Genomic DNA, 27423 nt, shown 5'->3' with positions numbered 1-27423 from the left:
TAACGTTCTCTTAACTCTTAACTTAATTTTTTTAACGCACATTTAAAAAAAAAAAGAAAAAGAAAAGGCGCATAAAATTCATATAACTTCAGGCGCTCGACGGCACCCGTAGTTTGAGGAAAAGTCTGGTGAACTGAAAGATGGAGAATGAAAAGCGACTTTTGAACAGCAAGTTCACTTTCAAAAAGATGCCAGATTCGCTGGACAAGACTGGAGTTATTTACATGTACCATCGATTTGAAATGAATTACCATCGAAGTACGTCGAGTCTCAAATACCCCCCCCACCCCCCTCGTCAAAATCAGACTACGCTGGATAGCAGCTTGCAAAAAGGACGAGACAAATCAAATCAAACTTCATTTGTGAAGCGCTTTTCTTACAAAATAAGAAATGCAACGCAAAGCGCTTTACATAAAACATATAACTCAACAATCCCCCCCTGCACACACACATGCACACAGACGGGCACACGCACACTGCGATTCGCACAAGTTTATGGCTGAGGACTGAGGATTCAGGTGAGGAAACGGCTGAGTTACTCCCGTTACATGTGCACTTTATTTGTTTGTAATTTATTTTTTGTATCCCCCTGTTTTGATCCCATTTAGGAGAAGGGGATATTTTTTGAGCCTTTTGTTTTCCTCCGTATGAGCTGAGACATAATTGCATGAAAAATTTAACTGACCAATGCACTTCTTGTTTGTGATGTATATGGTTCATTGTTTTACTTTGAGCTGCTTAAAAAAACAAGGAATCTTAAGGTAGTCTTTACAAGTGTAAAGTTGGGACTACATTGTGTTTGTATTTATGAAGGAATGTTACATTCAGATCAAAAGCTTTTTTTGTGGCAAGTTGAATAAACATTGGCATAAAGCAGCATATTTGCCCTTTCTCATGTTCTTAACAGTATTAAAAACATAAAAAAAAAATACCTTGAGGTAATTTAGAACAGCACAAAATGTGTGAATAAATTTGCAATTAATCGCAGTTAATTACAGAAATCATGGATTAATTAAGATTAAAAATTTTAACTTGGTTTGAAAATTTTGCTTCACTTTCTGTTAAACGACGGTGACAGTCTGGAGCCAGGTTTCTAGATACACATATCCATGATTGTGAACCACTGCACAGAAAGCATTTTTGTTTTGTTGCTGTATCTAAGAAAAGATTTTGAGACTTTCTCCAACAAAATGCAACAATTCAGTAGCTAAAATTCCAGTGCGCGGTGTACAATTGAGCTGCTTCATCCTACAGCTCAATAGCGAACATTCCATTCTACAACACACAATCAAGCCATCTCATTCTTCTATGAAAGTGGCTGAAGTTTTCATTGTGTCAGGGTAATTATTAGTCCGAGAGACAGACAGAGCCAGCCAACAGAGGAGTTAGGGCTGTCCGTCAGCCTGTAATGTCTCCACACAACAACCCAAACCTAAACTGACAAGCACACACCATACTGACAGCCCACTAACAACACACTATTGTTCCCTCACAAATGGCCAGCACACACCTTTCAGTGCCAACAGAGAGAGAGCGAGTGTGTCACAGAAAAAGAGGCAGAGACCTCCATGTCCTATAGATCATTGTCAAACCCGGGTAACGTACATGTGACATGTTAATTAGGATTGGAAGGGTCTAAAAGTGAGCATACAACGTATTCTGTGACAATCTAGGCCTAAATGTAAAAGAACTGCTACTGTATTTTTCACCTGCGAAACACAGAGTAACTACCAATTTGTGTCAGTTAGGTTTAGTGGCAAGTGTTTGGTAGCAGCAGTGGAAATGAGTATTAACTCAGAACATGGTTTAAGGTTTTGTAATTTGCCCCTTGTATGTAATTTTCACCAGGTTTAATCAGAGTTGTAGAGATCACTAAAGAATGAGCCTAAACAAAAAAGAAAATAAAGATTAACATAAATATTAGGCTAGAAAATCTAAATCTAAAGCAAGCAAATTTAAATATGCTAAAGTTAACCTTTAGGCATCATCCCTTGGAGCTCATTAAATATACCCAAAAGTCATGGGGAGCCAATCAAATCAGTTTATCCTGAGTCTCTGGGTGGGTTTAACACAATGACGATGCAGTGGCATAATCTGGATGTAAACAGATGCATGGAGCTGAGGATTAGCAGCTTTGGCATCGACAGTTAGAGATTCAGCCTTTTTATTCTGAAATTGAACAGAAGACAGCACACATTCATTTACAAGACTCATATTTGCTGTTTTCCTGATGGGCTACAGTGAAAGTTTAATATACTCTTTTTCACAACACTCTCCCGTTGTGTCATTTTTGTCGCTCTGAATATGTTGCTCTGATTGGTGGGGGCACTAACCGACTGAATGCAAAGGCAGCTCAATAAGCAGCCATCCTCGAATCGGGCCCTATGGATCATTTTAAGACCCTACATTAGGGCTGGGCCATTATGACGTCCCGTCAATGTTACAATTAATTGAACATATTACCTTGGTTATGGTTGATCAACTATTATTTTACATGCACATCCCTTCAAACAAAAAATTAAATAAATCACCACATACACCCACACACAAACAAACCCACACACATACAAATGAGCCATTTAAGGTTATTTATTGAATGCCTGCCAACTATTGCAATTAAAGCACTTGCAACTTGAAAATTAAAATCCATATGAAAGCACATTTCAATTTAGGTTTTGAAAAAAATATATTAAAAGAAAAACACAACTTCTATTACTTACTCATGAAGTAAATTGTTTAACATTTTTTAATATATTATGGTAAAATAAATAACTTATCTTTTGTAAATGAATGTTTCAAACATTGACATGTACAAAAAATCAAATATCTTATAGCCCTTGCAAACAAAATTACATTTCAATAGTGACGTGACCGAAATAGTTGACATGAGCATGATTACGTCGTATTTAGGTTCTAAATGTCAGTTTCGATTAATTTTCGGTTCACTCCCCAGTCCTGCCCTACATCTTTCTAGGTGGGGGTCTGATCCATCAGGCTACATAAAGATATCTGTTGCTGCAGATTAGCTTGGTCTTTTCATGTGCTTTTCTTTGTCTGAACAGAGGGTGCTCCCAGGGTGCTATCCATTTAATCCTTCTAAAGATATCCAATCTCCTATAAACATAGTTCACTCATAAGAAGCCTGCTGATATTTTCAAAGGTACCTCAGTCCAGTGCCATGCATGTTTTTTATGCATCTGGTTTAATGAGAACAACAATGAGAAGCTTCAACCATAAAGGAGCCCCATGTTGTTAAATTAACCCTTTGATGGATGTGTAAATTTCATTGAATTGCTCATTCATGAGCTGACGTTTCATCAGGAGAAACTGGGTAGGCATGTGTGTCTGTGTCTGTGCACGTCTCTGCGCTCAGTCTTCGATTCCTATTGCCTCAGCTTGTCATTAACTTCCGTCTTTAGTGCTCCCTCTTGTAATAACTTTGTATTAACTTTGAACAGATGCTCAACTCATTGTGCACAGCTGATACTATTTTCGTCACGTAGTAATGTTTATATCTAATTTGAGGTTTTTTTTGGTCAATATCAACTAGGGGTGTAACAATATATCGTACCACGAAATTTTGCAATACAAAAACGTCACGATACATGTCCTGGAGGTGACAAACTGTAGCGCGATATTGGGTTATTAATATTTATATATTGTGTTTACTAGTAACGCACATCCTATTGGTGCAGTAGGATCATGTGCCGACCGCGCCTCGACCCGCGGACCAAAATCTGACTACGCTCAGAAGAAACTAGTACCGTTTTGCGGTCCCGATCACGGGACTCTTGCGGGGTTTTGAGCTCCGAACTTACTTATAAGGTGAGCATGAATCAATCTTTTTTATGATGTAAAGATTGTGTCGTCCCCAAAGGTGGGAGCGGGATGAAACGATAACGGGGTTCACCTTACGGCCTCAGGCTGCGAGCATGTGAAGCTCTTAGCTCTGTCATAAGCTCAATCACAGTCATGTTGCATTTTGAGTTTGGGACTTTTAATAGTTTATTTATTTACTTTTATTTATTTATTTATTTAATTTTAGTTGTTAAATTTCTGGAAAAGAAAAAAGTCAAGTCATACATGAGAGAAACAGTTTGTGGCAAAATATTTTTACTTGTATGAAACTGAAGATGCATAATGCAAACCTGACATTTACTTTTAGTTCAGTTTGTGGAAAATGGTTGGCCTGGCCTGCTCTTTAAAACTTAAACAGTTATAAAGCATTACAAACTGTAACAATAGGGCAAACGCACAGCATTGTTTTGTATTTTGTGTCTTTCAAATAAAGGACCATTTTTTCCAGTCATATGTTCCTCATTCAAGGTTGTTAAAAAAAATACTGCTATAATATCGTATCGTTATCGTGACCTCAATATCGTGTATCGTACCGTATCGTGAGATTAATGTATCGTTACACTCCTACTATCAACTCTAGATAAGATTTCCTCTTTTTTTTTGTTAACGTCCTTTCATTTGTTGGCATATATCTATCATTATGTTTCAGGCCTGCAACACATTAAAAAAAAAGCTGGAACAGTAAGCTTTGTTTAATCACTTTGTAATGTTGCTCTTATTTCTTACAAGACTTGAGAGGCGTTGTGTGGTGAAGTTTCCCAAAAAGGAACCATTTCAGTCATGAATTTGTGTGTGGAACAATGCAGGATGATCAACTTTTTTTTCCCGGTTTGCCCTTGCAATGTGTGACTTTACACGAAAATGAGTGTATGTCCCTGAAAAAGATGACATCTCAATGTACAACTCTGTATTTCTGCTGCCATCACTGAAGTGTATGCTGTCGTTGCCAGTGCCACCAGCAGAACATCTCCACATCACAGATCCTGGCTTTTGGTCATTTTGCTGATAACCATTTGCCTGGAATGTTTACACAGAGTCCATTTTCCAGAAAATATCCACAATGCTAATTGGAATGTGATAAACATCTCTAGTTTGATGATACATTCAAGATGCCTCTGATCCCAGAGACATCGACACTGAAAGTGGACATGGTTGACATATTGTAAGGCTCCTTTTTGTGCACAGGTAAGTTGTAGGTTGCATTAGTGAAGGTGAACCTGTATTGTAATCCTTGCCTATGTGGTTATATCAGCTGTTGATGCAGTGGCATCAGAGGAATTGGAGATAATGGGCGTCCAGCCGAGCATTTGAGCCTTTTTCCCTTTCTACACCGAGATCTTTTAACATTATCATGGACTGTTGAAGACAAATAAGCAAATCCCTTCTGAGGTTTCTTTGAGGAGCACTGAGAAACTAAACAGTCTCTGCACTTCTTTGCTCCTCAAGATTCAGTCTTTCATGGAAACTGATGTTGGATCAAATGATGTATATCTATGCAGGTCTAAATAGAAAACTGGATGATTATTACTAAAATGTATTAAACTGATAAGATGAATTGTCGAATTCTTTGGTTCATACTTTAAGCAAATGTGGGGGTTTTTTTTTGTTTGTTTTCTGTTGTTTTATTTTAATGTGCATTATCTAGAAAAAAAATCTGGTTTGAGAGAATTGAAATGGTGATGTATACTGAAGATGTTTTCAGTATAAAATGTTTTCACGCAAAGCCAACAAAAAGCCTACCTTCTGTCGAATCTCTCCCTCCATCTTGATGGGGGAGCCAAGCTCGGCCACCTGACGAACTCCTTCACTGGCATAGCCGCCATATTCCCACAGCACATAGTTCCTGGAGTGGGAAGCACCAATCAAAGCTGACCAGTGGTTTGCTCTTCCTGTTGTACACGTACAGGAAATATAGGATATAAATTGAAGAATCTGTCAAAGTATCATAACATTGGGCAGAATGGTAATTATTCATAAAAGGCAGGAATTGACTGGGAGTGGTAAGTTAGTTCAATCTTGTCACCCACTGTGTGGATACCAATTAAGCAATGAAGGCCTGTGGAATTTAAACAGTCCAGCATTTGATTCCATATAGTGGACCAGACTTGGAAAGGATACTTCAATCAAAAGATAAAAGTTCACTTCACTGTCCCCGCTTTAAAAACCATGTCTTGTAACAAGTATCAATTCACTGGCAATACACCGACTTGTGCACCTGGACACATCATTAGTGATGTAACCTAGGATCATCAAGGGTTTTGAGTCTTTCAAAAATCAGACCCCCACACCTTGGCGACCCAGCCGGGGTTGATAAAGCCCCTACTTGTGTCCAGTTAGCGCAATAGGTGTTGCAAAAAATAAAGTGATTGAGCTTAAAGTGAGCTAAAAGTGACTGATGTTGATGCATGATGAGTTCAGTTGGATTATTACCAATTTTCAAACTCAACCACACAGTAGACACACATCTATTAGTGCATGGCATTGTGGTTTTTGGAACTCACTTGGATAGTCTTTGGGATGTACTTTTTCTGACCAGTTGCCGTAGAAGGTGAGTCTGTACTTGGCAGTCCCACAGGCGCAACACTCCATGGCAGGTGTTTCTGTGGCTTCACCTAACAGACGCTCTGCAGCGGGACAGGTTGTGACACACACAGACAGATATTCCTCATGTAAGGATTTAAATGTAAACAGGGTAAACAGCACCAAACAGAAAATGCAGTCCTCGGTGTGACACAAACTTGCCCTTATAGTACAAGATGACAGAACTAATTGGAATCAGAGAGTACATCACAAAATAAAATAATTCAAAAACAATTAACCTTCGAACAAGCTCATAAATATTCACATTTTTCTCTGGGCAAATATTTTGGAGAGACCGATCAGAGTGGTGATTTGAATATTTATGAAGGGCCAAATTATTCACGAGAAAATCCTCTCTTGACATCTTTTTGTTCACTAAAGAGATTGTTGTCGACTTCAGGACAGTTGGTCAACATTGTGAATTGCCTCTTAACTGCTCTGCAGAGTGTAGTGCATATACGGCAGGAGTTGTGGAGTCATGTAGACGGCACATAAGCAGGACACGAAAGACACGTTATGTTATATATGTTTCACATACATGTATTATGTGTCTTACGTTATATGAAGCACAGAGAGACGAGCATGAACAGTACTTCTCACCTCTGTATAAGTGACAATACATTTATTTTAATCTTTTGGCAAGATGACGTCAAGCCTTGAGGGCGACTAACTGAAAAAGGATGGCTTGAATTATTTGCATAATAGCCTGTAAAAATTAGATTTGGATAAGAAGGAACGATTTTATGCAGCTGGACTTCCTGTGATATTAAGTTTGAGAAAACCATTTAACCAGATTCAGATTTTTATTGTACAATAAATGTTTGCATCAGAGATAAGAAAGTCGCTTTAATGTCTTTTAAAAATTCTGCACTTCTCTGGGGAGTGGAGGGATTTCCAGTAAAGTAAAATAAATATTTAAATTTCACAAAGATTCCATTCATTTCTCATCATCATCAACCTTTTCCCAACCGACTTTACTGGGTTCATATTATTTGAAGCAAAGTATGAAAGACGAGGAGGTAATCTGTGCCGAGAAGTAGGAAAAAAAAATTACACTTGGAACAGGGGATAATGGCAACATGATGAGCAGTCAAGGCTGAAAAGATGAACAGCATAAAAGGAAGCAGAGGAGAAGATGGGCAGCAGTCATTACCTTTCTCACACAGCCGAATGGTAAGAGAACCTTCATCCTGGAAATAGATGATTCTCTTTTGGACAATACTGGCCCTGGAAACACAGAGAGTTGGAGAAAAAGGACAGAAAAATGATTTAAAAAAATATATAAATATATAAATATATATATATATATATATATATATATATATATATATATATATATATATACGCCCCCCTCAGTACTTGATCCATGTAATTTTCTCTGGGAGAGGAGAGTAATGACTTTCCTATGGCTTCATAATGGACACAGAGGACAAATCTTTTCAAAAGAAATACTGTATGTCCTGTTCACCGTATCTCATGATACAATCATCTTGCTGCAATAACAGCAATCATGGCCTCAGACATAATAAAGGAGCATGAATTACATTCAGAGGGCAGAATGCAGATCTTTACACAGCTTTTATCCAAAAGACAGATTTTAATTTATGTGTTAGACCATTCAGACCAAAGGATCTGGTTAAAAAACGCTGCTGAGGGTTTCCTGGGAAACTGAACTGTCCACAAAAATGTTTTGTTTCAGCCACTGAAGACACTAGACATACTGTATGAACAAAGAATAAATCACAACATTTGTTTCCAGCTAAATTAATATTTCAAAACAAACAAAAAATGTATACTGGGCTCTGTGAATTGAAAATGTTGATTCGACATGCGAGACGCTCCACGCTTGAAAGGTCACAGCATGGTACACCCTGTTTCTCATCTAGTTATTATGACTTAAAATTGGCTGAAATGAAGTAGGTTGTTTACAAATACATTTACATTCATGTTCAGTAAATGGGTAATGCATTTCAGGCAGAGCCCTGACAGCGCTCTCGCACTGCGTGTGCTGCTTCTGCTGCTTCTGCTGTTGAAACTCTGAGAAGACAGAATGTAAACAAATGATCAGAGGAACACTAAGGTCCAGTGACCTCGCAAAATGTTTACAATAACCTTTGCAATTGTTAACACTCAGTCGCAAAGGGGTTGCATCGGTTCCCAGAACGTACATATCCTTGGATTAGTTCTGAAGGTTAGAACCAACGTTGTTCAACAATATACTTCTGTCTAAGAAGCTGCAACAACTTTGCCCCAGCGTGGAGGATGATAAGACGGTTATCACCTAAATGCATTTACAAAGAACTGAAAACACAGCAAGGAAGCCAAGCAATTTATGCATCCTAAAATGAAGTCGTCAGGGGTCCAGGAACTGAAAAGATGTTTGCGAACAAACCAACCTCAGAAAGGAAAAGAAAGGAAACACACTTCAGCTGGACAAACCGCCACAGTTACTCTTCCATTGTTAAAGTTTATTTGTATGGATACATTTTTGTTTAATTTACAATTATATATATATATATATATATATATATATATATATATATATACACACACACACACACACACACACACACACACACACATGTTTTTTTTAATTCATGGATATTAATTTGTTTTAGATTTTTACATATCAGCCAAGAAGATAGATGGTTGTAGCATAAAAGAAAAGCTTAAGCTTTAGCACAACTAAAGGCTCAGTTATGCTTCTGCGTCAAAATGACGCCGTGCCTACGGCGTGTGGTTTGGATCGACGCAGAGGACACGCCGTCACCTGCGCCGTCACTGACGTGCACCTCCCGAAAATTGTAACTACGCATCGAGGAGACGCCGTCCACTCGCAGACCGAGAGGGCTGTGATTGGTTCGTTTGAAAGCGAAGCATTTCCGGTTTCCGGTTTGAATCAGTAGTGAACTTCCAGGGCTCTTTTCTTCGTTTATGTGTGATTTTTTTTGTTTTTGTTTTTTGCACAATAGTTGTCCTTATTTCTTTGATTTACTGTGACCGGAAAAAGTCGGATAAACCATTCAGAAAAAGATCGCTAACTAGTGGCCGCGGGGGGTACTGCACCGCGACCAAATGGAGAGACGGAGAAGTCAGAAGGGTTCAGCACGGCGTCACGGCTGCGGCGTGTGCTCTGCGTCGGTGTGACGCAGAACCATACCTCAGCCTTAAGTAGTGCATAGTCAAGAAAGTTCAGATTTTGTAAAACTTCAACTAAATCTATAATGAACATTAATCCATCTCAAGTGGTCACTATATGGAGTTCAACTGAGCTGTATTATTCTATTATTAAAGTATTGCATATGTTTGAAAGATTGCTCAGAACAGATCCTTTCTTGTCACATAATACAGTCTTCTTAAAGATGAAGTCTCTGCCAGTCTTTTCCATAAAGCGTTTGCATTAAAAACAAAAGTCATTTTGATAAGAACTAAACAAAGTACAAATTAAATGAATTTGCCATTCACTTCTGATGCACTACAATTAACAAGAGTGTTTCATGTGATGAAGGGCGTAACATTTATATTCCCGGGACAACGGCGTTGCTATGTTACTCCACTCAAATAAACATGTTACCTTTCTCTACTCTACTTTTTTTTCCTGGCAACTTTCCCTTTACCCCACTTCATATTTAAGGTGTATATGATGATGTAACATACACGTTGACATTTTCCCTGATCTGCTTCATTATCCATTTATATGTTAAAAAAAAAATGTAAAAAGATCACTCCAAGTTAATTAATACTCCAGTCTATTTGATGATGCTTATTTGTTGCTAAATGTCAAGTGCCAGAAGTATGTGGTGTGCCGTCACATCACACTGACTATGACTAATTCCATCCTGATGAAGTGCTCGTATGTTCTTGACAAGTTATTAACATATGCAAGATCAACCCAGTGGGAAAAAGAGATGTAAAGTCACTTCAATGCCTGAAAAAAAAAATCCTTTCTAGAAATAAAAATCAAGGAGAATGTAAAGCGTGCTACACCGCTGAGGTCTCTGGCATAGCGACTTCTTTAAACAGCTAAAATGAACACTAGTATTCCAGCGTGTGACGTTAATGGTCGCCAGGAAACAAGAACTTTGAATGTTGCTGACGGCTGTTTCCAAACGAGAATGAAAAGAAATGAAAAATCCAGAATGAAATCCAAAAGTTTGCAAAAAAAAAAAAGAATATCCAGATATTGGAGTATTCAGGTCCAGTGAAGTTCAGTTAAGTACTGTGAAAGTGAGATACTTTAAGACTTTGGCTCCAGTAAAGACTGCTTGACATTAATAATTATTGAATATTAATTTAATTAATTATTCAATTATATATATATATATATATATATATATATATATATATATATATATATATATATATATATATATATATATATATATATATATATATAAATAAATCTGCTCCTTGCTACATGTTTTTACACTTTAATCACTGGGGTTTTGACCTGTGTGTTGCACTTCAACTGCTGTGTTTAATAGCTGTCTGACACTGCAAATGAGAACATGTGTATCACATTTTGTGAGCAACAAATACACATCTGGAGATTTTCATGAGCAGATTTGAGAGTTTCATACAGTACAGAGAAATAAAACTGAATGAAAGTGAGATGAACACTGACAGTAGAGTTGCGGGAGGGAGTGGCGACATTAAATAGGAGTTATCGCTTATATTGCTCCTATAAATCTTACACAGGCTGAATGGTGCAATATACTCTGCAACATGGGTTGACTGCTTGAGCATGAAATTGAAAAACAAAAGTATGAAATATAATGACTATTATTGAGCTGGCCCTGATCATTTTAAGCAAACTTTCTAATAGTTTTAAAGATGGTGGTGGATAGTCGTGCATTAACTTCTGTAAATGTATCACCAATTCCATATAATAATAAAATTATTCATACCTACAGGTGAGTGTCCTGCACTGCCCGCTACACTCAAAAATGAATTCTATCCACAAGATATCTTGTTCTCAGTCCATGTGTCACTTTACAAGTTTGCACATCTCTCCTTTGAGATTTTTTACATTACAGACCACTGCAGGGAGGGCAGGAAGTAGTTGAGATGTATAGAAGGTAGCAAGTCGTAACTCTGCTGCTGCTTCTCTCTTTGCCCCTAAAGAAGCCAAACTTTATATAATTCACAGTTTCCAGTGTTGTACAAGCAGAGGAGCTACAATGAAGTGAAATAAGGCCAGTATAATGAAAATGCAAGGCATCCACAGTGAATGTGAAAGAGTTGGGTCACTATATGCCATCTAAATAAAGACAGAATATAAAGATTTGCAGATGTGATTAGCAAAAATTCGACGTTAACTGGAATTTGAAGCCAGCAACACATCTCAGTAGAGAGGAGTCGATGTTTACGGCTGTGCAGCGTCGCTTACGACTGGTTACAGAGCAGCCCGATAACTGGAGCTTCGGAGAACGAATGCTGTCCCATTATTTTTTTGATTTAGGATTTGAGCTCCTCAACTGCCCCAGTTTTATGTCACATATATATTTTTTTGTTTTATGATGTGCAGAATGTTTGAAACTGATGAAAGGTGGGGCAGCAGGCAGACCAGTTCTACATCCAGACTCCACCATAAAACAGTGCTTCTGTAATAGATCTAGTATCTAGTTCACTTCAAAAATACTTTATTAATCCCCAAAGGGAAGTCCATTGATTGTATGTGGTCTAGCTTTGTCTTGCTGAAAGATACGAGGTCTGCCTTGACCAAGATGCTGTCTGGATCGGAGCATATGTTGTTGTAAAACCTTTCAGCGCTGATGTTTCTGTCCACATGTGAAGGCTACCCATACTATATACTCTAATAATGCGGCACCATCCCACCATGGAGGGGGAGTGCTGATAACATGCTGGATTATCCCTCTTCTCTTTAGCCAGGACGATGTGATGTTCATGGCTTCCAGGAAAAAAAATTTAAATGTGATTTGCCTGATCACAAGAGCATTTTCCACTTTGCTTCAGTCCGTTTTAAATGAAATGGGCTTTCCAGATTTTCAGACTTTTTTGATGATGTACTTTAAGTTGATCAGATATTTAAAATCATCACAATGTTACACCGAGGAAAAATATTCAGCTATTGTTTAATCATTTTTTGACACAGTTCAGTAAACCTCTTCTCATTTTGAGCCCTGACAGACTCAGCCTCTCTAAGATGTTCTGATTAATCTAATTAGTAACAAGATGTTCCTCCAGGTGTTTCTGTCTAGGCTTTTGTTGCAATTTTTTTTTTGTTTACCAATGTGTTCAATCTATCAAATTCAAAACGAATACTTTTCATGTCACTTTTAACATTTGATCTGTCTCTGGGAATAAAAAAACAGGTTTGGGATTTGCAGATCTGTAAATTCAATTTAATTTGTTTCAATCTTTAGTTCACATGATTCCCATCTTATGTTTGGAATTGGAGTTGTTAAAGTTCAGTAAGTTCCTAACATGCATTGTAACATTTTTCCCTGAGGTAATCTTTACCTGGTGTTTTAGATGGGACTTTTCCGATATTTGAAAAAAGAACATTTGTGCTGGCGGCAATATTTTGTTAATGGGTCAATACACAACCAGCTCATATTAATGCTTACAAATCTCCATCCTGCTTCTGCGGCGCGCCTCTGTTTTTATCTCCCAGTCCCTGTACACTGCAGCCTCTTATTACAAGCATATTCAGCAGTATCTTGGCTATTCTGTCTTATGTCTCCCCTATCTCAGATACGTGTCTGCAGACTGATCCCTGGATTACCATCCAAGCCTGGATGGCTCTCCCTGCTGCACCTTCAGTTGTTGGATTAATGTGGGGAGCTGCCGACAGAGACGCTCCAACACAAAAGTGTCTTCAATACATGATAAAAAGATCATGCATGCACACATACATGCAAGTTAAGCGTATACATTTATTCATTATCTAGCTCTACTGATTTGATCAGATTATATTCGGTTTATTTTATTGTTGTTTGACTTGGTGTTTTAGGTAATTTTGTACTGTCTGTTTTAACTGTTGAAACTCAATGTTTTAAAGCTGCTTTCTTGGCCAGGCTTCCCTTGTAAAAGAGACCATTGTGTCTCAATGGGACCGACCTGGTAAAATAAAGGCTAAATAAATAAATAAATAAACTATTTTGAAAGGGAAAAAATTAACTTATTCGCAGTAAAAAGATGAGCATGAAATGTTTAATAAATAATGGATCACCCAGAATTTGTCTGTATTTAGTATAGTGCTGTTAAGCGATAAAACATTTTTTTTGCGATCAATTAAGATCTGTAATTAATTAATCTCTTTTTTAATATCACCTAAAAATTGCTGAGAAAAGCCCTCAACTTGAGGTGTTTTCCTTTAAATTCATTACATTATTGTGGCAGATCAAAAGATTGATATGTAACAACAAAAAAGTGGCTTCATTAGATTATTTATTTATTATTTTAACAAAATTGAATAGATGCAGTCCTAGCTATTTCCATCCACTTGGCAACAACATTCACCAGCCTCTCTGTCGCAGACGTGCGCATGCGCAGTGCTCTCCTCCAGTCTAGTTTGGAGAAGAGCGTTGCTGTGGCAACATAGTTGCTGCTAACGTTAGCTACGGCTGCGCTCCCGACCGGGTGCTTTGCGTTTATGCAGCTAAACTTGAGCTGCTTCGGTGGTCAGCAAAGGTCTTTCCACACAGAACATAAAAATCACTTTACCTTTATCAATGCTGCCGTCGGGGCATTTTAGAAATGTAAATCCCCCATTCGCAACTTTCACATGTTCCTCCATTTTGTCTTCCCCCCACCTGTCCAGCGTAGCTAACCACGCCCACACAGGGACAGCCAATCAGAGTCCACTTCAAGGTGGGGCCATTGTTTTCCTCCCACAACTCAAGCACAAGAAGCACAAAGTGCTAATTTGACACCCCTAATTTAGTATTTTGGGATCTGCAAAGATAAAACAACAGTGGTTTCCAAGAAATGAACAGGCTTTAAAGGGGACCTATTATGAAAAACAGGTTTTTTCTTGCTTTAACATATATAAAGTGGTCTCCTCTCAGCCTGCCAACTCAGAGAAGGAGGAAAGCAACCAAATTCTGCAGTGTCTGTACAGCCGCCCGGATGAGCCGTCCAGTGTGATGTGGCTTCTACGAGCCGTTCAGATTCTGCTCCCGTCATTACGTACCGACGGAGCGATTTACATAGGTTGGCCTCCGATGCGTGAAACCACGCCCACAACTAACTCCGCCGGCCGGAGCTTCCGCCATTTTTTCGTGGCAGGGTATCGCGTCATTCAGGCAGCTAATCAGCACAGTGTCTCATTATCATAGCCCCGCCCACTCAGAATCCTGCATAGATAATGAGGTTAGACATTGGGATGATAAAGACAGAGGCTGAATTTCTAATTTATTTAGCAAAAACAATCAAAAGCTTGTTTTTAAGACATTCAAGGCCTGTTTAAAATAGGTATTAGATGCCATAATAGGTCCCCTTTAAATAATCCAGTCCTGTGATCGATGGAAAAACAATGCATCTGACTTTGTCAAGTCTCAGAGTTCAAGTTGTGTTGCCGGTGAACCAGCAGAGAAATGCTGGCCCCTTCCTCCCCCCAGGACTCCTCCCAAACAGCATCAGAATACTGATGGGAAGAATGAGCTCAAGGCCAGCGTGAGGTGAAAATGGGATGGCCAGCCGGCCAGAGGGCAGTGATGGGGAGATGGGAGAAACCTAAATATAAACTTGATAGGAAGTAAGGATCAAGATAGCAACGAAGCTCGCCTCACCCTGCTGCTATTCATACACAGTCAGCTCTCCTCTCATCTGTCTATCTGAGCTCTGTCAGACTCTGAAAGACTTCAGGATTTTCTAGAAATTAGAAAACAGAGTTCACAGAGACAAGGAGGCAAAAAGAAATAAAATAAAATAACTTAATGAACTGAGATAGAGATAGCACAAACTCCTGCAAATGCAGTCTAATGAACCTACACACACCCAAAAAAGGGGTGTACGAGAAGTTTCCTATTACAAAAGATAAAAGACAAACACAAGGCAGGGAAATGAAAAGCTTAGTGCTGAAAATACATGCATCAGTTGAAAGTGGATGAAGCTTTGAGCATGTAGAAAGAGGAAATTGTGTGGGTGACACACCATTATCGTAGGAGTCTGAGAAGATTTGACAGTTTCCACATGAAACAGAAATGTAATGAAGCCACTTTAAGGCTGTTCTCGCTCTATACACACACTATAAAACTTTATTTCTTGAATTGTTTATCCACTGAGGTCTGTGCAAGTTTTGATCATTTGTGCGTGTGTGGGTGCTGATGAATGTTCTTTTCAAAGAAGTAAACTAAGTAAGTAAAGATATCCATTATTCTGTTGTTGATATTCTTTTGTGCTGAGTTATAATTTAAGGACTAAAACCCTCCAGGAAATACGATTTCGCCTCTGCTCTTTCTTAAGGTTTACGTTCTCTTCTTTGTTTTTTTAACCTTGCCTTAATGTTCTTTGGCAGTATCAACTGTCAGCTCCCGTAACTTTAAGGAAACTGCCGGGGCACCATGCTAACCACCATTGCCATGAATGCTTTCAGGTGGAGACAACGCAGATACAGGCTCATCCTTGTAACAAAAGGTAAGCTCAAAGCATATCTAAAGTAAGCAGAAAGAAAAATAGAAAATACATTTAAAAAAAAAACACTCCACTGGTTTCCAGGTTAGATTTGTATTCTATGTTTTTTCATGTTTTTTTTCGTGCTTTTTCAAGTTTTTTCATGTTCACAATCCCTTCAAAGCATTGACGTCATCCAGGATGGTCCTTTATGCTGCCAGATCAAGACGCTGAGCCTTTCTGCTACTTTTTCTCACCCATTCAAATTAGAAATGCTTAAACCATTTTCAGATCATTGTTTAAGATCATCATTTCGTTACTGGCTTCAAGTTCAAGCTGAGCTTTGTTGCCACACATATGTCTCTGTAATCTGCTGTGTTTGTCTCGTTATGCATTAATAGACATTGCTGCATTTTGAGCCTGGTTCTTCTTTTTCTTTTCTTTTGAGGTTGTAAAGCACTTGGATAAACTTTGCTGTGTGCATGGATTTCACCTTGACTTCGGTAAAAGTGACCCAAAAAACAAGAACAGTGGAAATAAAGACACAAAGAAAACCCACGACGTTGAAGCAAGAACAAAGATCTGATACTGAACAAAGGATACCGAGTAGTCAAAATACTGAGGAGGGTAATGAATAGTGTGATGGCTGTCAATGACTGAACGTGGGTGTGAAACGCAGACAGAAAACAAGGTTAACACAAGTACTACAAAATGCAGTAGAAAGCCAAACAAACTAAAAAAGTCAAATGTTAAAAAACAAGTAAGAAAACAAGCAAAACTGAAGCAGACAAGAACACAGAACAAAGAAACTCAGGCCACAACTGACCAAACACGAAGCAGGAGCGCCACAGAGGTGATGGACGTACTGTAAGAAATCCTGGATTAGACCAAACCGGAACATCTCCAAAAAACACCAGAACCCACAAACTGCTGCTCAGATCGGCGTGTGCACAGGAACAGAATCCAGGCTTCATGAAAGCTCGTTACTGTGTCTGCACACTAAATGGTGAAGCCAATGCATTTTACTGTATTTTCAACTAGCATTTTATGTCATGGTGACTCTGCAGATCGCCATCATAAAAGCCTGTAAATGTGCCAATTATTTGAAGAAGTCTGGGGAAACTGAGAAGCGAGTGACTGCATTTTGTCCATTTCAAATTCTCCTGACAAAGTATGTTCATGAATAAGGTAAATGTAATACTGCTGCGTACCCTGAACATCTTTCTTCATGATAACAATTTGATTTCCTCCAGACATCTGTGGCTTTTATCAACATATAATACGGATAAAGGTTTTGAACATGTTTCTGCCTTCACTGTGACGTTTTTGCCCTCTTTATTTATCTAAACTTATACAGTAAAACAGCTTACAATAACTGTTTATATCACCACATCCTGAAAAAACACTGACAATTTATTTGTATTTTTCGTACCTTCTTCAGATCTTCTCCAGAGCCATTTGCTGTCAAAACACAGACTAACTAAATGTTCTTGCTGTGATGAATGAGATTCTGTGCTACTGAAGTGGTTTGCGTTTGCACCTTGACAACTGAAAGTTGTTTAAGCTCCAAAGCTCCAAGCGAAGAAATTACACCCCACATTTGGAAGAGCTCAGAAGGAGACATCAAGTAGCAGGGCAATGAGGAAGATAGGAAAATCGTAAAGCGTTACTTCCGTTGATCATCGAGGGAATATAGAATGGATGAGGACACATTGGAAATATAAGGAACACAGTATTATGTGTTTCACTGAGATATGCCTAAAGGAAAACAGTCCAGACTTCGCTGCCTCTCTAAATGGATAACAGACATTGTAGGCAGAGAGACCGTACAGGTGGGGGGATGAGAGGAAAGGAGGAGGGATTCCAGTGCTTGTTAACAACAGATGGCTCAATCCTTGACATTTACTGTGAAGAATTGTCTCTGCAGCCTGAATATTTAAGGTCTGGCTGTACATTTCTGTACATATTGTAGTCTGAAAAAATTCAAAATCTGCTGATGCGACATCAGATCAGTCGTTGCCAGATCACAAATATCTCAATGCATTTAAGGTGATCGTTGGGGATCACCATACCAGAACGAGTGGCCTGGAGAAACACCTGAAACTGGGAACTCATCCAAGGGTTAAGAAACTCATCCAACGCCTGAGGAAACAGCTGCCCTGGAGGCAGTTATGAGCCTGAAGACAGCACAAATAGAGATGTGGCCACCCTGCTTAGAAAAGCCAATGCAAGCGCAAAAAAGGGACAGTTGTCTTTTAAGTTGTACTTTTATTCAGATAAAACACAATAATACTTTAACATTTAGCTGAATAATTATACTTCAATATATTTACACTATTTTTTTTTACATCCATGATATTGGTAAAAGTGGCTGGCAACAAAAAAAAGACGATGTTTGTTATTTATCAAGAGCAGCTTTCCTTAAATTATAAGTGGAACAACAATGAAAAAAAATCGATAATAAATATAGTAAGCTGAATATGTGACAGAAACAGAAATGCATGCAGTCCACATACATGCTGTGGAGGTTTTACAGTCTCCCTGGGCCTCGGGCTAAGTATTATTTCCACACAGCTCAGCGAGGTGACTGACAAGAACTTGACCAGCTGAGGAGGAGGAGGGCAGCCCTGCCTCCAGAGGAAAAGTTGCCCACTGGATCTCAAATTTGTTACTTCAAGTGCCAGGAACAGTTGAGATGAGCAAGGATAGCGCGTGATAGAGAGCACTATTTAAAAGCTGCTGACAGGTTGTGTTTGCCAAGAAACGGATGAGTGTGTTTAACAGCTCACTTCTTTCAAGTGCTCTCCTCCAACATTGTCTGACTGTAAGAGCTTTAAGAGAAAAAAAGATCTCTGAACAAAAGTTTCAGAAGAAGCTGAGCTAACTATTCATTTTTTACCCATGGTTTGTTACAGTATATCATCTCGTCCTGTGCTTAGGGTTTAACATTAGTGCTCGCCATAGAAATTGCTATAACTTACAAGTTTACAATTCCCCAGCTTGGGATAAATAAAGTATATCTATCTATCTATCCTCTTACATATATTCACATAAACGCAGATCTATGGTCTTGTTTGAAATATTCTCACTTGTCCTGCCTTTATTTTATGATTCTCCTTAAATATCAGAGATTCTTGTGAGATGCTTGTGACTGAATCCTCAGAAAAATGACAAACATCATTTAAGATAACAAAAACCTCACAAAAAAAGCTCTCAGTGCTATAAAACTTCTCTTGTTCTCTTAAGTATTAGCCAGTTATAGGTTTTTAATAGTATTTAATCTGAAAAGCTCTTTTTCATGAGAGATGCCCATAGACTGTAAGAAAAAAAAATGTCTGCCATGTTTAGCCGACGCTGGGTTAATGTGAACGGGTGGTTGCTTCACTGAGCGCAGTAGCATAAGTACGGATGGGGGAGTGATAATGTCTAGTCATTGTCTGAGCCGACTGTTAATCAATCATATTAGTATAAATGTATTGCTTTTTATAAACTCTGCTGGCATGTTACAAAAAACTCCACCCCCCTCAGAGTTGTCATGGCTGCGAAATCTAACGATTGAGACCAAAACAGTTTTTTGAACCAGACTCTAAATATGCTTATTTCTGCTCTAAAAGTTGGACATTTTAACACGGGAGTCAATAGTCAGTGGTGACTGACTGGCTTTTGGAGCTAGCCTCTATCAGTCCGTCGAGGGACTGCAACGAATCGTAGTTCCGCAGGAGACTCAACCTGAAAGTTAGACAGTCAGCGCTTGTAAAAGTCTGATCGCGGATAAAATCTGAGTGAGCTAGCTGCAGCTCAGTCCGTCAGCCGTGTAATCACCTGAAACAACATCCAGCGGCTCACTGGCTGATAAGGAAACTGGCTTACTGGATGATGACATCTTGCAACACTTTCAAATATCGATCTTGGCTGTGTATTGAAAAGCTTTCTAATATCCTGTCTCTGCTAGCTAGACCATCTATCTAACAGTGACCGACTGATGGACTGACACAAGTCACTATAGATGTCCGTTGTTTCCCCAGATCTATGATTGGTGTCATTAAAAAGAACCAATTGTGAAAATTACATCAGAAATGGTTGAGTTTTCATTATTTTGAAAGCTTTAAAAAAAGAGATTCTGACCTTTGGAAAACTAACTCAACAGCCACCCCTTCCATCAGCCCCTGCGTGATACATTACGTCATGTTGCAGAGAAAATTTTGTCTTGCACGGTCTTGTCTTTGTATCACTACATTTCTCCATTGCAGGAATGTATTTGATCGGCACAACGTTATCATTACTAATAGCAGATGTTTTGGGTAGCTTGTCATAGCCACAACCTACTGCAATGCATGATACTTTACATTTGATTTCCATTCTCCTTAGTTTCACTCTTCCTCCACATCTGAACCTCACTTTAAGACAGCTGTAATTGTGTAGATAAGCTTGCAAGCAAGCCAGAACCGGCCGGTCCTCCCTGTTTCCGCTCCTTACGCAAGAATAAATGAACCAGCTGCTAAGTTGAGACATGAGAGGAGAATCGTGAGCAAATATTACTTGTTTCATGATAGATATGTGTGCCCCCCACCCATATGTCTTTATATAAATGAATGCCTTCACCCTCCAGCTGCTTGTAATAAAAACAATTTCCTACACATTCACCAACAGCTTTATATTTGATTTTGAAACAGCAGGCTTTTTGAAGTTATTAGATCTTAAAAGTTAGTGGCTTTCGCCGAACAAAAGAGCCAATGGACGTTTAAGAGGGAATAAATACTGGAGGACTGCCAACTTCAAGGAACTTCGGAACAGCATGCCGTGAGCTGTGTTTGACATCCTCAAGTAAAAACATAGAGACAGAAACAGAGTGATGGGAAGTAGGATGAAACCTCGCTCAAGATACGAGGAGGAAAGAAAATCAACATTCCCATGCTGGATTGACTTCAGATGTGATGAAAGGAAAATCATTATGTTTCCTTTCATTTTTCCCTTCATAAGGCAAAGTGATTCATGGGAGACAGACTGGTTGTGTCATCTACTAAAATGATATTTTATCACGCCGACCCACTGCAAATTGTCTCGTCCCAGACTTGAATTAGCCTATTACCACCCTGCAGACTTGTAGCACCACACAAGCAGCAAAACATCCCAACAACAAGGAGGTGACAACAGCCCATAGAAGACATTAAAAGTAAGACCAGGCATGGGTGTTAGAGCTGCAGCATTACCTCGTCTGTCTCACCGCTGACACGCAAAAGTGACGGTAATATGAGGTGAATTTGCATAGCAGATGTTCCACCACGAAGGGCTGGATTTATTGAACCAGCAAACACAGGGATGGCTCCATGCCATCCGTCATATAGCAGTGCCGGATAAATTAAAAGCAACAGCTGTGGGTAGACTGTAAAGGTAAGGGGCAAGTCGTAGCGTCTCACTCAGCGGAGGAAGAGCTGCATTACAGGAGCTTATTTCTTTTGGCCAGTCGGATGAGGGAGTGAAAAGGAAAAAGGTGCAAAAAACTGTGAAAAGAAGGGGGAGGACAGATGGAGGGATAAGCTTTTTCAGAGGTGTGTTTTTCTCCACGTTATCACCTGTTTATCATTTCTGTTCTCTATTTTGTCAAAGATGGCCTTGTGACTATGTGCTGCCCTCGCCCACTGCAACACAGGTATAATTCATGTTTGCTTGCACAAGGCCTCAATTATTCTTTATCGAGCGCAGTCTCACAAGGAAATATGTAAAAGGTACATTTATCCACATTTAGATGTCACAGTGAAGGTGCATAAATTGTGAAAGTGTGACATTTTCCTTTGCCAGGTTTTGTTTTGGTTTGTTTTAATATTGATATTGATTAATAACATGTGCAGAATCAATATAAATGTTTTTTTTAATCTTGAGCAACGGTGACCCACAGTAAAGTTGAAAAAAGGAAACTCCTTAGAAAATGGAGCTTCAGTCTGACCTCAATCTTTTTTCCAGTATAAGTATAATTTACAGTCATGTGTGTGTTTCATGTAAAATACAAACATGTTACAAGTTTTAAAAATGGCACCAAGTGAATGTCAATATCACTGCTGCGAGGGAAGAAACCAGCATCGTGTCAATGCAGCTACCTTTGGCATCTAAACAGGCTTTTGCCAGTAATTCAGATCGGGTTAAAGCTGTAACTAATGCCAGCGGTGTTTTTATAGCTGCGGATCTGCGACCAGACTCAGCTGTTGAGGACACAGGCTTTATACACGTTTTATATTTTGTTAAATTTGAGAATATTTTATTTATTGGAGGACTCTTTAATAGATTTAAGCAGTATCCTATCTTTTATTCCTATTATTCCTTATTTTTTAATGTTTCATTTTTATGTCAAAGTCCAATCATCATGTGTGCAAATACCCTACAAGAGACATGTCATGTCTGTGGAGGTGCAACCAACTTTTACTGTGAGCGGGAGGTATTCAGTTTTTAGAAGTTTGTGGATTTGAACATTTGATTTTTAGTGCAGAGACAGTCTGCTTTTCTAAGGTCCCAGCTAAAGGTCTGAGATAAAAATGAGAGGGAGGAGGGGTGGCTAATCATTAGATAAACAAGAGCCTTGTACTTAACAAGATCAAAATAGCCTAAAACAGCACTGTGTGCTATGTTGCCTAAAACGTTTACAAAAGGCTTAGAAATAATAGGATCCCTGACTTCAAAAAGCATCTTCAGCCTTTCAGAGATTACACAGTGGTCCGTTTCCATGGTGCCCGGTCTTTTCCTTGCTTATGCTAAAATAAAGCCCAACCAAAAACTGATCTTGGCAGCCATTGTTGATACCAGCGGCATTAATCAAGCCTGGCTGTATTTAGTGAGTGAACTTTATTTCAAAGACACCTCAGAAATGTATAATCGAATTCTGCATGAAGTACTTTTGGGTCTTTCAACCTGCTGTTTAGGTTTCATGGTCGACTATTTGCAATTATAAGAATCAATGAAAAAAAATTATACTTCTCTTCAGTTGAAGTTAAATAGAGGTTTGAAGGCAGAGCATGTAATGGGCTTAGATTTCTCGAGTGCACAGACAATTATCTGAAATATTAGCCATGAAAAATTAAAAAACAACATGAACTGAAACCTTTTTGAAAAAATGCTTTAAACACATATCCAGATTTACTCAAGACTTCTCTGATTTCTGTTGTTTTGGTCCCTAATGAAAGTTTATACTCCAGTCCTTACCATCTAATAATCGTCCTCCAGAATGTTAATTTCAACACTCTCATCCAATAATCTTTTGTCTAAATCAGCGAATAAGCCTTCACCCCTTGTTCTTTGAATATAATTTAGCCTGCCTTTTAGACAGTGTTTTCTTCGATCTTTCTCATATGGCTCTTTAAAGCGGCACTATGTAACTTTTCCACCTTAATATCATATTTCCAGAGTCATTGTGATGGTACATCAACTTACAACAGGTTTAATGACACCTCTGTCATGGTCTGAGGGGTCTGTATCGCCTTCACTGGCACTATGTAACTTTGAGGAGCATGGTAGGAACCCTGCCACACTAAAAAACTACACATTTTTACGGCTTTGACTGCTTTACGGCATACGTCACTTCCCCCTCCTTCCCGATTCGCAGTCGAGATGAAAATGGGCGGGGCGTGGAGCGCAGAGCTCAGCAGAAGCTGGTAACCCGTTGCTGCGTTGTGGCTGCAGCAGCTCCACACAACAGACGTGGGGAAAAGATCGCTAATGGTTTAACTTTTCACCGCTTTCCTGCTCAGAGGCAAACCCACGGAGGCCGGCCAAGTATCTGAGATAACAGAGTAAAAGAGTGAAAGAGTCGTCGGCTCGCTTGGATCGCGGCTGTAACGACCAAACACCTTCCACACAGTAAACCGGAAACACTCACACAGACCGGCTCGGATCAAAACACGGGTTTTATTCCCCACTTCGCCAGCTAAAAGCAGTTGCTGGCCAGCTCTCTGCGGTGCAATTAACCCCAATCTTAAGATAAAACTAGTTTGTTGAGGAAAAAATATTAACCCTTATTTGTAGCTGCAGAGGAAAAAAATAATCTCACGAGGAAAACAAAAATATTGCTCACGCCTCGGAGCCTCTTCAGCATAATATAGCAGTCAAAAAAAAAGAAAAGAGAAGTAAGAGTAATACAAAACATGTACTGTATGTTGTACTATTATACAAATTTATTGAAACACATGGCGAGTCAAACATTTACCAAAGCAGCTGCCAAACACTCCTAAACAAGGTAGCCGGAGACGTGGGTTCTGCAGAACTGCGGCAGTAAATCCTTTCTAAAGAGTGGAGCTCCGACGAGGAGCTCCATTCTTTAGTAGGGATTTCATATGGATCCAAACCGTTAATAATCATTATTTTTATCCATATACTGCTCCCTGGCTTCCTTGTTTAAGGTATCCCGGTAAATTCCAGCTCCTTTCCAGCAGTTTAACATCTTTTTTTTGCGTTCCGTCTGTTCACTTGGTGAAACAGAAAAGACCGTCCCGTCTTCATTCGCTATCAAAACAAATGCACGCGACGGGACAGGATCTTTCCGGCAGTACACGCTGGTGCTCATGGGAAACGTAGTGTTCTTTCTGGTAAAGCTCTACCGCTTTTGTCTAAAAGATGCCGCCAAACTCAACAAAAGCTGAAAGTTACGTTGTGCTGCTTTAAATGAGCCTCAGCCGGTTCCTTACTTTAAAAAATATTTAATGTAATTCCCAATATTAAACCCTGTTTTTAAGTATCCCTAACTGGGGGGATCCAAGGTGCATAACAGAGACAACTCTCCTGACAGACATGTTTAATCGTCCATTTAGGATAAATCTCAGGTTCAAATAGGGAACAGATCATTAATTTGAGATGAGGAACAAAGGAGTGTGATCTGGACGATAAATGATTGATCAGGGAGGGCACATTTAACATAACAGGAACGGGTCTGCCAACTGAGAAGGAAAGGAGATTTCGGGATATATTTTCTGTTAACTTTTGTTTAAGTTTCAAACGTAACAAAATCTAGAGGAGCACGTCGTGGTACAGAAGATTTCAGACATACCAGGGATAACACAACATTTCAGAGTTCACCAAAACCCTTATGAACTTACAAAATGTGAAAATCTCAAATCGATTTGACAAAAAAGAATTGGAGCATAATATTGGACAGAAAATTGGTACGACATAATATCCAGTCTAGGTTGGGTCACAAGAGATATCAGAGCAAATTCACTCATTACAACATCATAAAAAGTCTATTTCTTTTTTTAAAGGGGACCTATTATGAAAAACACGTTTTTTCTTGCTTTAACATATATAAAGTGGTCTCCCCTCAGCCTGCCAACTCAGAGAAGGAGGAAAGCAACCAAATTCTGCAGTGTCTGTACAGCCGCCCGGATGATCCATCCAGTGTCATGTGGCTTCTACGAGCCGTTCAGATTCTTCTCCCTTTCGTTACGTAACGAAAATGCGATTTACATAGGTTGGCCTCCAATGCGTGAAACCACGCCCACAACTAACTCCGCCGGCCGGAGCTTCCGCCATTTTTTCGTAGCAGTGTATCGCGTCATTCAGGCAGCCAATTAGCACAGTGCCTCATTATCATAGCCCCGCCCACTCAGAATCCTGCATAGATAATGAGATTAGAGAATTGGATGATAAAGACATGGCTCAGAGGCTGAATTTCTAATTTATTTAGCAAAAACAATCAAAAGCTTGTTTTTAAGACATTCAAAGCCTGTTTAATATAGGTATTAGATGCCATAATAGGTCCCCTTTAAGTTAGAATTGTTTAGCGAGAGCCTGAGATACGATAGTTGGCATGTTGGAAATGTAACTGTTATGGTTTTGGTAGTTTCCGGTTTTATTTTGAATTTCGTGTCTTTGTGTTTCAGTTCTAGTTTGACTTTCCTGTTTCCATCGGCCCTGATTGTCTGCACCTGTGTCTCGTTAACCCTTGTATATATCTGGTCTTGTCTTGCTCCCTGCTGTACTGTTTGTTTCCTCCGGGTTTTCAGCTCAGGTTTTTTGTAGTTTTTGATTCTTGTTCTGGGTTTTTGCCATTCTCCTAAGCAGCACTTTTTTGGTTTCGTTTAAGTTAAATAAATCACTTTTTTGGAACTCCTGCTCTCCTACATTTGGGTCCGACTCCAACCTGATTCCTAACAGTAACAGTGCAATTAGCCAAGTCTTGCATGCTATGTGTACATTCTGTGTTTAAACTAAGCGAACGGGACCAGACCAAACTTTAACTTAAAGCACAGGGCAGTTTATTTGCAGTTGGTCTTATTACTCTGTAAAAAGTCATTTGGAGCAATTGGAAAAAATCTCAGCACACAATATGTGCTATAAGACATATGACAAAAAACTGAATTTTTACATCTTGCTGGTTCAACTGACGACAAACAGGAAATTCAACCAAGTCCGGAAGGCGTCTTTATTTTTATTCAAGGCTTGGGGCATTAAAGTGCAAACAAAAGCCTTTCTGAAAAGTCTCCGTTGCAGTTTTCAGACTCTTCTTTAGTTTTTATTTTCTGTCCTTTCAGTTGCCATTGTAGTTTGTTAAAGTCAATATATGTCAATGTTTGAATACCACATTTGATATTCATATGAATTGCAAGGTCATTCTGGAGATACAGTTGCTACAAACTGACACTGATTCATTATCAGCCAACAAATGTGCAATAACAGAAATGTTGGGCTGGGCAATTTAAGTGTGAGCTTTCACTTTTAAATTTCTGCATAATAGCCTTCCCATTAATATTCATAACCATTTCCCCACCACCGGTATCATTCCACCCATCTTCTTTTAACTGAAAAAACTGCAGTCTCACATCCTTTAAAGGAGCCTTTTAAAGACACAGTCCTCTAATGTTCACACAGATGGGGGGAAAAAAACAGCCATCTGATCAGGATTTTCTCCTCAGACTTTTTGAATACATTTAGCACAGCCACATAAAACCAGTGGTTACACTTACACACACACACCATTTTCACACAGGGCTCCTGACCCTGCCTTGAAATGAGACGGAGGTTGGGAGCCGCACCTGCTTTAAAGCACAAATTGCCCCCAGTAATCATTGTCTGCCTCTGAGTTTGGAACTATTCCCTTTACACAAGCCACAGAACAAGTCATGAAGAGAACCACCTCCACTCAGCTTTCTCACTGTACTGCTCGTAAACCAATAAACGGTGTCTTTAAAATCTACAATGACTTTCCCAGGTTACTTTATTAATGCGTAAAGTACAAAACCACAATCTGTATTCCACTTTGTGCAACCAAAAGGCAAAATAATAACTGCATATAAAATGCTTGTGCAGTTTAACTTGACAGATAATACTGATGGTTCCTCCTTCCAGCTACTTTCCTTTAGCACTCTCTATTACCTCCTTTCAGTTAGGCAGATTTCTATTCGTTTTATCACAACATAAAAATCAACT

The 27423-nt window shown here is 39.1% G+C and overlaps 1 protein-coding gene across 4 annotated transcripts in view; it reads right to left on the bottom strand.

Moving 5' to 3' along the window:
* Positions 1-27423, bottom strand: part of spon1b (spondin 1b) — a 153561-nt gene that overhangs the window by 93715 nt on the left and 32423 nt on the right. For all 4 annotated transcript variants that reach the window (XM_061721170.1, XM_061721171.1, XM_061721172.1 and 1 more), the window contains exons 4-6: positions 7592-7665; positions 6360-6482; positions 5599-5747 (exon numbers count right to left, since the gene is read on the bottom strand). In XM_061721170.1, the coding sequence (XP_061577154.1) occupies positions 5599-5747; positions 6360-6482; positions 7592-7665 (346 nt within the window). The remainder of the gene's footprint in view (positions 1-5598; positions 5748-6359; positions 6483-7591; positions 7666-27423) is intronic.

Source organism: Cololabis saira, chromosome 5 (assembly GCF_033807715.1).
Source record: "Cololabis saira isolate AMF1-May2022 chromosome 5, fColSai1.1, whole genome shotgun sequence".
Lineage (NCBI taxonomy): Eukaryota > Metazoa > Chordata > Actinopteri > Beloniformes > Belonidae > Cololabis > Cololabis saira.
Note: the sequence above shows the minus strand (reverse complement) of the source record. Positions and strands in the feature narration are given on the sequence as shown.